The sequence below is a fragment of the Carettochelys insculpta genome, chromosome 5 (genome assembly GCF_033958435.1).
Source record: "Carettochelys insculpta isolate YL-2023 chromosome 5, ASM3395843v1, whole genome shotgun sequence".
In the NCBI taxonomy this organism is placed as follows: domain Eukaryota; kingdom Metazoa; phylum Chordata; order Testudines; family Carettochelyidae; genus Carettochelys; species Carettochelys insculpta.
The window spans coordinates 104,387,961-104,403,701 of NC_134141.1; the positions used below are offsets into that span (position 1 = coordinate 104,387,961).

At 44.8% G+C, this 15,741-nt stretch overlaps 1 protein-coding gene across 1 annotated transcript in view; it reads left to right on the forward strand.

Moving 5' to 3' along the window:
* CPLANE1 (ciliogenesis and planar polarity effector complex subunit 1) overlaps window positions 1–15,741 on the forward strand; it is a 166,032-nt gene that overhangs the window by 19,816 nt on the left and 130,475 nt on the right. Inside the window, exons 6-9 of the mRNA XM_074995640.1 lie at window positions 81–187; window positions 1,937–2,093; window positions 12,748–12,851; window positions 12,981–13,163. Of these exons, the coding sequence (XP_074851741.1) occupies window positions 81–187; window positions 1,937–2,093; window positions 12,748–12,851; window positions 12,981–13,163 (551 nt within the window). The remainder of the gene's footprint in view (window positions 1–80; window positions 188–1,936; window positions 2,094–12,747; window positions 12,852–12,980; window positions 13,164–15,741) is intronic.

The window sequence follows — 15,741 nt, forward strand, 5'->3', positions numbered from 1 at the left end:
ATTACATTTTATTTGAATTGTGATTATAGGTATTGCACTGATTAAGTAACCTTAAGAAAGGAAAAACAATTCTTTTTCAGATACTAGGTGACTGCTGCTTGTGCTCTTTTGTGTTTTATTCTGGGGAATGCTTGATGCTGACGTTTTTGGCTGTGCGGTGGCATGAAAACAGCTTCAAATACATTAGGTAAGTTCAAAGTTACTTGAAACTTTACCAGTTTTACAAGGAATAATTGATTTAATTTCTGGCAAAGTATTATGAAGTCAGGTTTTCAGAGTAATGTGTGAGCAGCTATGGGCATTTATGAAGAACTCATTTACAAATGCAAATACTTAAGGTGCATAAACAAGTCAGGTATTTGTATCAAAACAAAAAAGCAGTCAAGTAGCTCTTCAAAGACTAGCAAAATAATTTATTAGGTGAGCTTTCGTGGGACAGACTCACTTCTTCAGACCATAGCCATACCAGAAGAGACTCCATATTTAAGGCACAGAGAACCAAAAACAGTAATCAAAACCAGGTATTTGTATGTGTGCCTAGCTAACCTGCATCATTTATATGTAAATACAAGCCAATCATGAGAGATACATAAACACAAGTGTACCTCCCTAAGTGTGAATACAGGCACATAATGTGTATTTTTAAAATGTGTCACATCAACTTATGCACACCTCAGGGGTACAAATATCTCTGGTTGAGGACCACTGATCTAGATAGTTCCTGACAGGTGTTTGTCTAACCTAATCTTAAAAAATCTTCAGTGAGAGATTCCACAACCTCTTGAGGCAATTTATTTCAGCGTGTTTACTAATGATTAACCTAAACCACCCTTGCTGTCATTTAAGCTCATTACTACTTGTCGTGTCCTCAGAGGTCAAGAACAACATTTTTTAATATAATATATGGAGCTACACATCTCATAGGGCTGGAAGGGACCTCAGGAGGTCATCAAATCCAGTTCCCTGCCCTCTTGGGAGGGCCAAGCACCATTCCCCCACTCCCCATTTGCCCCAGATCCCTAAATGGCCCCCTCAGGGCCTGAGCTCACAACCCTTGGTTTAGCTGGCCAATGCTGAAACCACTGAGCTATCCCTCCTCCCTTCCTTCTTGTAACAACCTTTTATGTATCATGTTGCCTTCCCCCGACCTCCACATTCTATTCTTTTTCACACTAAACAAACTTAATTTTTTCAATCTTTCCTGATAAGTCATGTTTTCTAGACCTTTAATTGTTCTTGTTGCTTTTCTCCGTATCTTGTCCACATCTTTCCTGAAATTTGATGCCCAATCTCAACACAACGCTCCAGCTGAGGACTACTCAGTACAGAGTAGAGCTGGAGACTTATTTCTTGCATCTTATTTACAACACGCCTACTAATAACATCCAAGAATGAAGTTTGTTTTCTTTGCAATAGTGTCACACAAATGATTTATGTTTAGCTTGTGACCCACTATGACCCCCACTTCCCTTTCCACAGTACTCCTTCCAAGGGAGTAGTTTCCCATTCAAATGTGTGCAGCTGATTTATTCCTTCCTAAGTGGAGTACTTCGCTTTTGTACATGTTGAATTTCATCCTGTTTACCTCCGTCCATTATGTTAGTTTGCCCAGATCCTTTTGAATTTCTATCCTACAGACCAGTTGTAACCCCTCCCAACGTGGTATCATTCACAAACTTTTAACTATACTGTCTAGGCCACTATCTAAATAAATGGTGAAGGTATGGAACTGAACCAGAACTAAAACGGATCTTTCTGGGACCCTGTGCAGTATGCCCTTGTAGCTTGACTGCAGCCATTGATAACAACTCATTGGAAACAGTTTTTCAACAAGTTATGCACTCACCTTATTGTAGCTCCATTTAGGTTGTATTTCCCTAGTTTGTTTATGCACTTATTATTTTCCATTTAATATAATTTCATGATTTTTTTACAGCGCTTTGCCTTACCACATCCTCTGGGCACAGCAAGCATGTTCTTTGCCTACTCTGGTTCCAGTTTGTGAGTCAGTAAAGTCAAGAGGAGCTTTGCTTACTGCATTTTCAAGGGATGGACTTTTATTGGCAGTAGCAATTAATCAAAATGATCCAAAGGTATGACTAGATCACTAAAGCTAATCTTGCAAATAGTTTACAGCTTAGTAAACCTGACCTAATTAAAGTTTTTTAGAATTGCTTCTCAGATTGGGTTTCTGTTAAATCATAACCATATTGATAGCTAGGAAGTTCTCTTTCAGAAGAATGTGGCTGTCAGTAAAATGATCTGCTTGATTTTGAAAACACCAAAACTTAATACAGAAATTATTTCAAACAGCCATCCCATATTGGACTTCCCAGTACTAGGTAAAGTCATTGAGACAGTAGTGATAGCTAAGCTCAAGCAATGTGTTGCATCTGACAGCATCCTGAATGCTTTGCAGTCAGGTTGCAGACTGAAGCACAGGATAAATGCAGACCCAGTCTAAAAGGCTCTTAGAGTAATGGTGCCTATTGTATTCCAGTGTGGGCAATTATACAAGTGCTCCATACATCCATATTTGGCGAATTTGGAAAGTGCGTACTGGTCTGTGTGTGTGCAACCATCTGATGGGATAAAAGGCACAGCAGACTGCCTCTGCATATTCTTCTTACCACCACATACTCCTTTTTGGATCCTCCAATGTCTATCACTTCAGCTTTGTCCTACAAAATAAGAATTAGTTTCAGTTTTGTTAATAGTTTTAAACATTATACTTTTTTTATAGTCAAAGGTTTAGTGTTTTATAGCTCTATTGCGGAGGTATCCTCTTCAACGTCTTGCTCAGTAGTTTCTCCATCAGAGATCCTATGGACCACCTCACAAGAGGTGATGGTTCAAGTGACCTGCTTCCCCAGACCTTCTGCAACAAGCTATGTATCTCCATCAGTCCTCTCCTTGGTGTTATGTTGATGGGTGCTTGAAAACTGTGAAATGCTAAGCCCAATGCTTCCTGACCCCTACACGTCATTTGGGCATTGTCTAGCACTCTTTTCAACACTGAAGTGCAGTAACAGTGGACAAGTGAGTGCTAAACATGATTTGCTGTGATTAAATGATAGAGTTTACCTCCTCTTAAAAAAAAAACAAAAAAACAAAACCCTCTCTATTCCTATTCAGGGACCACTCTCACGAGAGTGTTCTCAAACCACGGGAACTCCCTCTCGCAGTGAGGAGTGGTAGAATGCATCCCCACTCAATACCAAGGGAGTGGATTTTTCTCTGCATCTTGTTGTTCATGCTGTTGATCTTGCTGTTGCACTGGGTTAGGAGCTTGGAAGATGTTGTGAGGATCTTTGGGGAAAGGATGACTTGTATAGGAGGTCGAGAAACCAAAACTGGACCAATAGGGGTTAATCAGGATGACCTGTGCCCTGTCCTGACAGATCTTGCAACAATTTCATGCCAGGAGCAGTAGCAGACGAAAAGCATAGTTGAAATGTTCTGACGAGAGCAGAAGCAGGATGTCACTCCAGGAGTGGTGACATAGGGCTCTTCTGCAGCACTACATGATGCATTTCCTGTTTGCTTGAGAGGTGAACAGATCTCTAGTTAGATTCTCTGTCAGCAGACTTTTTACAATCAAGTGGGAGCACCAAACTTGGTATTGTGCAGTATTTTCACTCTGTCCAGGAAAGGCAGCCCTGGTTATTTGAATAATGGTGCCTATGATATTCCGTACGGTTTTGGTTTTTCAGTTTCCTCTGTACATCATCCGTTCCACCAACTGTTCTCCCAAAGTTTTGCAAGCTCCTGACCCACTGCAGTACCAAGGTCAAGCCACTTGATTTATGTCCCTTCCACCATGGGGCTTGGTATTTGCATGGGTATATCCTTAAAACATTCATGCTGTACAGCTGAACAAGGGATTCTTTCTGATCATAGAAATGAGCGTACTAGAAGATTTTAGCTAAACAAATGGAGGCTCTTTTCTTCTTGGGCACATCAGAGAGGTATTTTAGAAACTGCAGATATCCGTCTCACCTTGAAGTATATCATCCCTTTAAAGATGACATGCTTGTCTGTTAACTTTTCTAGGAAACTGTTATGGACTGGAAGGTAGGTGGTCTTCCCTAGTAGTCGAAGCAGCTGAGGAGAGCGGGACTGCACGCGCTACCCTGGTGGTACGAATGGCGTGTGCCAGGGTAACTTCTCTTTTCTCATCCTAGACATTAATTCAGATAGAGTCCTTCACAGGCCAGAATATTCTTTCTAGTCTGTGTCCAACAGTTTTCTCACCCCTTCGGTTACAGTCCATTTGTTTCCACCTGTTTTTGAGTATCCCTTTTGGTATTCTTGAGGAGGCAGAGGTAAAGCCAGCTGAGGACAGTCATTGTTTTCCTCCCCTCGCCTTGTATAGAATTTCCATAAGGCAGAAACCTTTCTTTGATTCTCCCCACCTATCTGTGGTACAGTTCATCAGACCAGGAGATGGTTGCTCATGTTGGTTTCATTCTAGATGTGAATGCTCCTATTTGCACAGTGGTTGAAGACTTTCACATTAGCAAAAAGGTTCCTGTAGGGTCATTTGCAGTACCCCATTGAGTGTTGTGCCCATGCACTGGTATATAAGATGCTGTTGACCCTGCACCATCTTAATTCTCTCTTACTACCTGTGATGGGTGGAGCACCTTGTCTTGTAATTTAAGTGTGTTGGTGATTTTTATAAGTCAAGGTTATGTCATCTTTGTTTTAGTGTATACATGCTTAGTTAGACCACTAAGTTGATGTTAGTGTAGTTATTAGTTAGTTCCAGTCAGACTTATCCTGGGAGTCTTGTACTCAAAAGAGTGGGCTTTTCCCTTGAGGGCCCTCCGCATACAACCTGCACTTTGTCCTGCATCTGATCCATCCTGCTTGGATCCCACGCCAAGCATCAGTGCAAAGTACATTGGCAGTACTGGGCTGTGTCCAGCATTATTCATCCATTCTGAAGAAAAGGTAGAAGAAGAGCCCCCTTAACACAGAATGGGAAAGGGGCCTTGGGCAAAGGACCCATGTCAGGATATGTGCCTGCCCCAGGGCTTCACAAGGGTACTTCTCAAGTCGAACCCCCTCAGTCCGGCCAGGAATATGCCTCCTACTCATAAAAGTGGCAAGGGGCTTCAGCTTCAGCTAGGGTTTTGTTAATGCAAAGTGATCCTGGCAGGTAAGGATCAAACAGATCTATTGGTACCATAATTGCCATGGCAGGCATTAGACTTGACTAAGGCCCCAACACCTAAAAGCAAGCCAATCATAGTATCAACCCGTACGACATTGGATCACCATCAGTTCTTGGACCACAGGCATAGATCCCCGTCTCTATGGCATAGGACCCCAGCACTGCATGCCATCTCTGGTCAAGAAGACCAATATCCCTGATGCCGTACTCCCCTTTTCCTGCCTCTTGGATCATGGCACCCTCAGTCCTCATATCGCTGGTGTGGTTCCTGCCAAAGATTACCATGGGACAGGTTCCCCCCCCACCTAAATGATCTCCCAGTCATTGTTCCCTACCAGGGTGGGGTTGTTCCCTGTCATGGCACTGGTCTCCATGCCTCCAGTATCGCTTGTTGGGCAGGCACTGATCCTTGCCATTATCTCGTTAGTTGACAATAAGCAGACTAAGACTGCGATGGCTTCACTCTGTTCACCAGAAGAACAGTGGTTAGAGTTAGACTGTGTGTTCACCTTTGCCAAAGTAGGGTGATTAACCATGAAACTGGTGTGGCATGGCAGAGAGACAATGGCCTGCTCAGTGGCTGTAGTGGAACCTTGGTGTGTACCTGTAATATGGTGGTCCTGTGTTCTATCAGTCTTCTGTGGATGCCTCAGATAAACCTTCGTGGTCCTTCCTGAGTCGCAACTCAGGACCAAATCTTTACACTGGGGTGGAACATTGAACTCCAGCACCTGAGGAGCAGCCCTCAGAGAAGGAAAGGGAACCTATGCCTCCCCAAGCATTGTGGTAGTTGCCATAATCTCTGGATGAAGTGGGGGGAGGTCCCTCCCAAGCGATTAGCCGCCTCGATGCCCATTTCAAAATAAGGCCAAAAACTAAAATTAATCTATATGACTTGGTCTGCTTGGATACATTTTGTGGGGCCACTGCAGTCCCCCTAAGTCTGTTGTGCTACTTGTTTCTCCCCTTGCCCTTTACTTTACATGCCTCCCTGTACCATCAGTACCTCCACTTGCTCTTCAACCTCTTTGAGCCTCCCTTTGCCCCCCTCCTGACCCTTAATGCCTCCCTGTGCTCTCTACCCCTTATTTCTTGTGCCACCCCTTACCCTTAATCCTACAGGCCTCTACTATCCCATAGAGTGTCTTGGAACTGCTTTGCTGAATCACATGCAGAGGCAGCCCAGGCAGTCAAGAAGAAACTAGACTGGATTGGACCTTTGAAGTCCACGTTTGCTGTTGTGCATGCTGCTGTTGCTGGGGACACACACGTTGGTTTCCTCCCCCCGCCCAAGTGGCATCCACATCCCAGGGTCTTTTCTTTCATCCCCCTCCCTGACACAGCACTTGGGCTTAGGGCTTTTCCTCCCACCCTCCATATAATTTTAATTGTTTTAACAAGGACAAGACTCCCTCAACCCTACTTATCCTTCCCTGGTGCTTTCCTGCTGGGGCAGTGGGAGAGGGTGTCCGGAGTCCTAGATTTGGGAGCTGAATGAAGGAACTGGAACTTTTAAGTCCTTTAACAGTCATGTGCACACTGCTAGTACACACAGTCATAGTGGAGGAGAGGGGATGCAGAACCACAGGCTGGGTGGACTGCAGCGAAATCACCTCACATCAGTGACACACAAGCTTTCATTCTGATTGGCTAGACCTGTGGGTAGATTGGTTCTTGGGAGTCTACCTAAAAAGAAGCTACAAGCTGTTGTAAAAGTCCTGAATGCCAAAAATACTGACTGCCAAGCGAATGGCCACCCACTCACTCTGAAACAAACTGAATTTCAGCCTATTTTAGGCTGAACTGCCATGACTGACACTTTCCTTAAAAGAGTGGCTAACTTAAAAAATGAGGACGTTGCAGAGGAGTACAACATACTCTTTCTTCAATCTAACAAACAGGAATCCTTAAGATTGCCAACTTGTTGTGGCAGACCACCACTTTGATTCTGCTTTCTTAGAAGCAGGCAGAAAAGTAGTAGTATGTCCCAGAAAAAGTGTTCAGCTCTTTATATATGTACCTGTGAACAGTGTGTCTGGTCATGTCCACTATTGATGAAAGAGACAGGCAGGGCCAAAGTCAGTGCACACCAAAAAACAAAAGATGCCCTGAGACAGGACTTAACTTGGCAGAAAGATTTACTTGACAGCAAGTGTGCAATTTTGGGTGTCTAGCCACCAGGTCCTGATAGGCAGGTACAGTTATAACTTATGGGACTCCTTTAACAAATCCAAGGAGGTACAGCTGCAGGACCAGAACCAGAAGCTAACTGCTCTACTAGATGGGGACATGGTGGAAGAATGGACCATTCAAATGGCCTGGGGCACTGCTGATTCAGCAGCCAGGATGGTTGCCCTTGCTGTGGTCATGGGATTCAGCTACTATGGGTCTTCTGGGGTAACTCAGGAGAGGTAAGCCATTATACAGTACCTCCTCTTTGAGAGGGTGGACCTCTTCTCGAAGCTCACAGATTCAAGATTCCATGGCCTCAAATACTCCCATGCTACCCCCTCATTCCTTGGGCCTGCTCACATATAAGTAGGGTAGGAAGTAATTCTATCTTCTGCCACCTCTGCTGTGTTCCTGGGTTCTTCCCCTGACCTAACTCCTATAAAAAGGACAAAGACAAGGAATTCAAATGGCTTTACCCTCCATCTCTGCTCAACCTGGTTCTTGCAAGGACCGTGGAAGCCAGAAACAGGCAAGTTGAAGATGTGTTCGAGGATGGCACCTCAGTTGCTTCCCAGAATCTGCCCTCCCCTGTTCTTTTCTCAACAACCTATGCACTTTCTGGTAAGCCTGTTTGAGTTTCACCTTGGACCATTTCATGTGTGACATATCTTTGGGCTACATCTTCCAGGTCATAGATGACCTTCCCATTATATTACTCAGGCTATAGCCTACCTCCTCGATGCTCAGTTCTGAGCCCTGATAAACCTGATCTCCTATATGCAAGCCCACCCTTTCATACTGATTATATGTGTCTGCAATTGTTAGGCCACATGGCCACCACCCTTCTTCAGGACCCTTCTTACAAGCAACTGCCTTTTCAAGAGGTTGTGAATCTCTTGGGCCAGGGAGCAGTATAGGAGGTCCTTCCACACTTGCAAGGAAAAGGGTTTTATTTCCAATGCTTTCTAGCCCGTAAGCAAAAGGGGGCCTGAGGCTCATTCTGAGCATGTGCCAACTCAACAAGTCTCTCATGAAGTTGATATGTTGCCTGGTCTCTTTGGTCACAATTATTCCTTCCCAGAATCAGAGAGACTAGTACACCACCCTAGACTTAAAGGATGTGTAATCCCATTTTCATGGAGCACTGCCCTTTTCAATTCATGGAACCACCCTTCAGTCTCTCATCAGTCTTGAGAGTGTTTACAATGTGCTTAGCACCAGTGTCCACTTAGGTGTAGTGCTGAGTGGTGCAGATTTATCTGTGGTTTGACTGAAAGATGCTATTCCCAGATTAACTGTGGCATCAGCTCCGCCTGGTGTACTCCACCTGTCATGACGAGGCTATTAATAAATGACAGTAAGTCAGTCTTAATTTCCATGCATTGCATAGAATTAATTGGAACATTCCTCAACTCTGTGTAGGCCAGAGCCTACCTCCCTGAGGCTTAGATACAAGCCCTAATAAACCTGAACTCCTGCTTGCAAGCCCACCCTTTCACGGCTGTTCATGTGTGTCTGCAGTTGTTGGGCCACATGGCAGTCTATAGTCTTATCAAACAGAAGTGGTACGCAGAAGGGATTTCTGGTCCTGAACTGGGAGTCGGAGCTCAGGAGGGGGTACAGGCTCTGGGCTTCGGTGTGGGGCTGGGGATGAAGGCTTTGGGGTCCTGGAAGGGGCTCAGGGCTGGCTGGGACTCAAGGTCCCAGATGTTGGGGCTGGGCAGCTCTTTGCTGGAGACAGTGAGGAGGGGCCACTTTCCGCTGGCCATGGCAGCTTGGCAGTGAGGCCAATGAGGAGGGACTCCCCTCCATCAGCTGTGGAAGCGTCAGGGCTTGGGAAGAGATATCTCTCCCCAATGCAATCCTGAGCCCCTGTGTGGAGCTTAATGGGAAGCTGCACGAACTACACAGCTTAGGGGGAATTTAGGACATAGCTGATCCTATGGGTACTGCTATAGCAAAAATCTCTGACTGTGCATGTGTGCTTCTGAACCCCTAGAATGGAACGGAGTTAGGAACACTTCATGAAGAATAGTTATTCAAAGGTTGGCAACTGTTTTTTTTTTCCTTCCCTTTTTTGAATATGTTTCTATGGATACTCCATGATAGGATGCACACATGTCCATGAACTTTCAACTGGAGACGGTAAAGCGGTGTCTCCAATCCTCCAAATGAGTGGTTAGAGGGAGATAAAGTCTTGTTTTTCCATCCAGTTTCTTGATTGCTTGTGTCTTGAGAGAGAGCAATTGGTTGCCCATTGATTTCTTAATACATTATTTATCCTTAACATTTTATTTTCTTGGTTATTTTATTTGTTTAGTTTTATACAGTTGTGCATTAGAAAAAGGGCTACTCCCACTTTTTTCCTCTTTCTTTGTTTCACCAGTACTTAGATTATGCAGAAGACTCCAGGGTTTAGGCTGTGCCAGACCTGCTACAGTTCTTATCTTTGTAGTAATGGGCATTTGTTATTGTTTCCGTGGTCACTGGGGTACTGATGTCCAGTCTAAGTGCAAAGCCTGGATGGAATATAAAAGCCTGGCTTGGAAGACACAGACTAGACTGACGCTTCATCTAATGGAGCGGCCCAGCAGTAGTCCGCCTCAATCCAGCACATCATGGTGGCTGCAGCACCTCTTAACTAGGAGAAGCCTCCTTTGTCCGTCCAGAAATGAAAAGGTGTAAGCCACCCACATATCTGACCCTAAGGAGGTCTCATGCTGCTCAAGGGTACTGCTGAGTCTCCTCCTGAATCCAGTACTAAGCCACCAATACCACAATATGCAGAGAAGATTTCTAGCAGACAGCATAGTGAACTATCTACCTTGTTATCAATTGATACGTCCAGACAACGAGAGATCCACTGCTCTCCCATGACCGAGTGCTATCATCTTCTTTGCATCAGGGCTCTGAGGTTAGACAAAGTGTTCCACAAACCTTGCTGGTACCATTCTTACCATCCCTGCACCTTCAAACCTTGGTATTAGTTCAATCTTCTAAATACCATAGTTCACCCCCTTCCCCTCACCACCCAGCATGTTCCAGATTTCTGCCCTTTGAACACATGTTTATACTGAAGGTATCAGATTCTTTCTTGCTACAGTCCCCTACCAGTGTCCCTTCCCTGAAAATGCCCATGTGGATTGAACTTTGGTTGGACCATTAATTTGCAATGCTAGCGACTCCAGTCTGAGGATCCCTACTTTAGTCCAGTGGATGATCCTTCTTTAAGCTCTGAGCTCTCACTGCAGTCTCATTTATTCCTCCATTACTACTGCACCCTGCTAAGTGAGTATTACAAAGACACTCTTTCAGACTGCTCAGATGGCCTAGATCTAATAATTATGACTGCCTATGGAGAACTTTTATTGATCTGCTCTCTCTTTGACACAAGGGAGTTCAGTGAGTGTGCCTTGCTGATCTGTTTTATAGGGTTCCAACCAGAAAGGCTCCAATGTCTGCTGATGGTACATTATGTAAAGGCACCAACTTTCAATAGTACAGGCTTGTTAGTGGGCATCTCATTGCCTTCTGGTATCTTATTCCTGTTGGCACCAGGAGACACTAAGGGTTAGTGAGACCTCCTGGATGGAGGGAATCTGATCCCCATCAGCTATGTTCTCATCTGCAGGTGAAGCTGTAATACCTAACCACCATTGTCACTTGGATGACTTTCAGGCCTATGAATATCATCTGGCAGAATCCCTCCATATCCGATTAGAAGAGGTCCAGCTCTTTCAATGCTCTTTTCTTGGCATTTTAAATATTACCTCTCAGGGAAAGATTTTTGTTACAATAAACAAGACTGTACTGCTTGCTCACATGGGCTACGTCTACACGTGAAGCCAACATCGAAATAGGCTATTTCGATGAATAACGTCTACACGTCCTCCAGGGCTGGCAACGTCGATGTTCAACTTCGACATTGCGCGGCACCACATCGACATAGGCGCTGCAAGGGTATGTCTACACGCCAAAGTAGCACACATCGAAATAAGGGTGCCAGACACAGCTGCAGACAGGGTCACAGGGCGGACTCAACAGCCAGCCGCTCCCTTAAAGGGCCCCTCCCAGACACAGTTGCACTAAACAACACAAGATACACAGAGCCGACAACTGGTTGCAGACCCTGTGCCTGCAGCATGGATCCCCAGCTGCTGCAGCAGCAGCCAGAAGCCCTGGGCTAAGGGCTGCTGCCCACGGTGACCATAGAGCCCCGCAGGGGCTGGAGAGAGAGCATCTCTCAACCCCCCAGCTGATGGCCGCCATGGAGGACCCGGCAATTTCGACGTTGCGGGACGCGGATCGTCTACACGGTCCCTCCTTCGACGTTGAACGTCGAAGTAGGGCGCTATTCCGATCCCCTCATGAGGTTAGTGACTTCGACGTCTCACCGCCTAACGTTGAAGTTAACTTCGAAATAGCGCCCGACATGTGTAGCCGCGACGGGCGCTATTTCGAAGTTAGTGCTGCTACTTCGAAGTAGCGTGCACGTGTAGATACAGCTATGGTCTGTCAAACAGTTGTCACTGTCCAGCCTATCTGTAAGCAGACAGATACAAGCACTATATGCCAGCTACAGGAATCACTGCTCTAAGATAAGTAACCATTCCCTCCATTCCAGGTTTTCGAGGGAGGAGTGCTGTGTTGGTAATACACTTCTGTCCCTGTTTCCTTCCAAGCCTCATTCATTGTACCTCTATCCCCTCCAACTAGTTCTTGTTTTAGTTGTCTTTTCCTTCCTCTCTGGCTGCTTATTTCAATCCCAGCCTCCCACCACCCATTTCAGCTGGGACTGTTGCTCCCTATCCATGTCAGGCTTCTTCCTTCTCTGTACTGCTGCATGGAGGCTAATAGGCAGAGACTTGCTCTTAATGTCAGATCTTTGCTTGAACGCTTAGAGGTGCTAGGGCTTTTGAGTATAAGAATTTTTTTTTTGTTGATTGTGGGCTGGAGATTCACAAATCTTATTTTCCTGGATGTGGTGGTACTATTTCATATAAAACTTTCTAGAAAAGTTCAGTCTGAGGCAGGAACCAGGTGATTTTATCCCAAATGATTAACATTTGCCAGACTTAAAAGCAACTGAAGAAAAGCTCTTACAATGTCCAAGTGGGGAACCTCAATCTAGTCTGCACTGTGAGCTCTGCCTATGATAAATCTCTCTGTGTAACAAATGTTGATACTATATTCTCACATGAATGCATTACAAGTAACATGTTGATTTAAGTTTCAAAGGTAGACTTGTTAATAAACATGACTTTAAACTTCATGGTTACAGTATTTCTGCATGTAGTAATGTTTAAGGTACAACAAATCCAAAGCTTAACTTTGTACTGAAAGGCTTTATTATGATTGGCTTATTGTTAATTGTTTTTATGTTTTATTCTTTCCAGGCAACTCAGATTTTATTCATAAATACACAGAATTTTGTTACTGTTTCTGGTAACCTTAAAGGTTGTAGTAGCAAGAATAATATGATTCCATCCAAGTTTGTCAGGTTAGTATCTGAAGAGTAGAACATAAATGTTTTTTTCTCAGAAATTATTCTAAACAGTAAAATCATTGATACCTTGGTTTGATAGAAATGTAGACTTGTAAAGCTATTAATTTTTTCTGTCTTTGTTAGGTCATACTGGGTAGGTGACATGAGCTGGACTCCTAATAGCCTTTTTCTGGCTTGCATGTTAAAACGTGGCTCTTTGCTCTTATTGACTTGCATGGGTGAATTGCTGACCATGATTACTGCTGGCTCCTCTATAGAATTTGGACCAGCAGAGTTTATTCCCTTTCATCCACTAATAACATACAGGTGAGACAACCTGAAAGTTGAGATTTTTTTTCTTTATCATTAGATCATTCTTTCTTACATGTTTTCCACTGTTTAAAATAAGTTTCATCTTTCACATTAAATCTTTTGGTTTTGCTGTCTTTTTTTTCTCAATATCTGTTTCTCATTCATAGTACACTTCTATTTCTTATAATGGCTTTATCCTGCTGAAAAATTGGCATTGTGACAATGTAAGTATAAATTATTCAAATAAATTTCAGGGCTGGTTACATTTTTAGATATTTCTGAGATTAACCTTACCTAAAATCTACATGTTGTTTTATCATGATGGAAGAAATTCATTTTATTGAAAGTGTAAAAAATGTGGATTATATTTTAATTCAAGGATAATGTTGGTAGCTCAAGAATTAATTTACCATAACTTTCAAATTGTGACTGCTACAAAATTGCATATGAAAATATTGCAGTTATGTGTGAAAGTAGAGTATCTGATAAATAAAGCAGCTACAGTAAACTCTTGAAATGCGTGACTTTAAATTTTGCTTAACTCACATTAATGCAAGTTAAGCACAACTCAGAGCTGCTCTGTGACTGCCCACCAAGCTCCCGCAGTGGGGGAAGCGAAGCAGGCAGGCAGCCACCACCCCTGGAGGAGGCCTGGGAGAAATGGTGCCTGGCTCCTAGAGTGGCAGGGCTGGTTAGTTTTCTGGCTCCCGCTAGTGGCGGGGAGATGGGAACCAAACTGTCACTTGATTTCCAGCTCCCCCAACCCCCTGCTTGTGCAACCCAAGAAACTGACCAGCATGTGGCTGGTCAGTTTCCTGGGTCCCGCTAGCGGTGGGGAGATGGGAACCAAGCAGCAGCCTAGGTGCCATCTCCTCTGTGCTGACAGGACCCGGGAAACTGACCAGTCATGTGCTGATCAGTTTTCAGAGTCCTGCTAGTGGCAGGGAGCTGGGAACCAGGCTGCCGCTTTGTTCCCAGCTCCCCCTGCAGTTTGTGGGATCCAGGAAACTGACCAGCACATGGCTGGTCAGTTTCCCGAGTCCTGCCAGTAGCAGGGAGACAGGAACCAAGTAGCAACCTTGTTCTTGACTCCCTTGCACTGGCGGGACCCAGGAAACTGACCAGCCATGTGCTGGTCAGTTTCCCATGTCTCGCAAGTGGTGAGGAGATGGGAACCAGGGTGCCACCTGGTTCCCAATCCCTACCACTCTGGGAGCCAGGAGACTGACCACCCCACCAGGGCTGGTGGGCTGGTCAATTTCCTAGCTCCTGCAAGCCCAGTGTTTCTAAAGTGTCTTCCATTATCATATCTAAGACAGCTCAACTGTGCTATTGCAGTTATGTCATTATTTGAGCAGTGCATCTGTTACATCAGGATGTAAAACCTTTTTAGGGATCTGCTTGAAACCAACAAACTCCTTTTCTGTTGTGACCTAAATCTTAAGTTCACGTCTCCACAGATGAAAAGCTAGCACATTAATCCACAACATTACCAAGCTCCCGAATATTAAATCGTTTAGTATCTTGCTATTGGCTTTAAATTCTGCTATACTACCAACTAAGTTTCAGGCATTTGTGTAACTTTAGCTGCGTCTACACGTGCACGCTACTTCGAAGTAGCGGCAGTAACTTCGAAATAGCGCCCGTCACGTCTACACGTGTTGGGCGCTATTTCGAAGTTGAAATCGACGTTAGGTGGCGAGACGTCGAAGTCGCTAACCCCATGAGGGGATGGGAATAGCGCCCTACTTCGACGTTCAACATCGAAGTAGGGACGTGTAGACGATCCGCGTCCCGCAACATCGAAATAGCGGGGTCCTCCATGGCGGCCATCAGCTGGGGGGTTGAGAGATACTCTCTCTCCAGCCCTTGCGGGGCTCTGTGGTCACCGTGGGCAGCAGCCCTTAGCCCAGGGCTTCTGGCTGCTGCTGCTGCAGCTGGGGGTCCGTGCTGCATATACAGGGTCTGCAACTAGTTGTTGGCTCTGTGTATCTTGCACTGTTTAATGAAAGTGTGTCTGGGAGGGGCCCTTTAAGGGAGCGACTTGCTGTTGAGTCCGCCCCGTGACCCTGTCTGCAGCTGTGCCTGGCTCCCTTATTTCGATGTGTGCTACTTTGGCATGTAGACGTTCCCTCGCTGTGCCTATTTCGATGTTGGGCTGAGCAACGTCGAAGTTGAACATCGACGTTGCCAGCCCTGGAGGACGTGTAGACGTTATTCATCGAAATAGCCTATTTCGATGTCGCAACATCGAAATAAGCTATTTCGAAGTTGGGTGCACGTGTAGACGTAGCCTTTGTAAATACAGATGTAGGAAAAAATGGCCAATAACTCAAAAAAAGAATTTGAAGTAACCTGCATACACGTGGTTTTATTGTAAGTGGTTTCAGTGGCTGATTTAAAAATCAGAGTTTTATTTTTATATAGGAGAGGCAGACTACTGAGTAGAGTCTACTGACCTGAGATTCAAGAGACCTGGATTTTATTCCAGAGCTTGCTACTAGACTATTGGGTAACCTTCGGCAAGTCACTTAATCTCTCTGTGTCTCAGTTTTCCCATCTGTAGGATGGGAATAGTGGTACTAATCTTCTT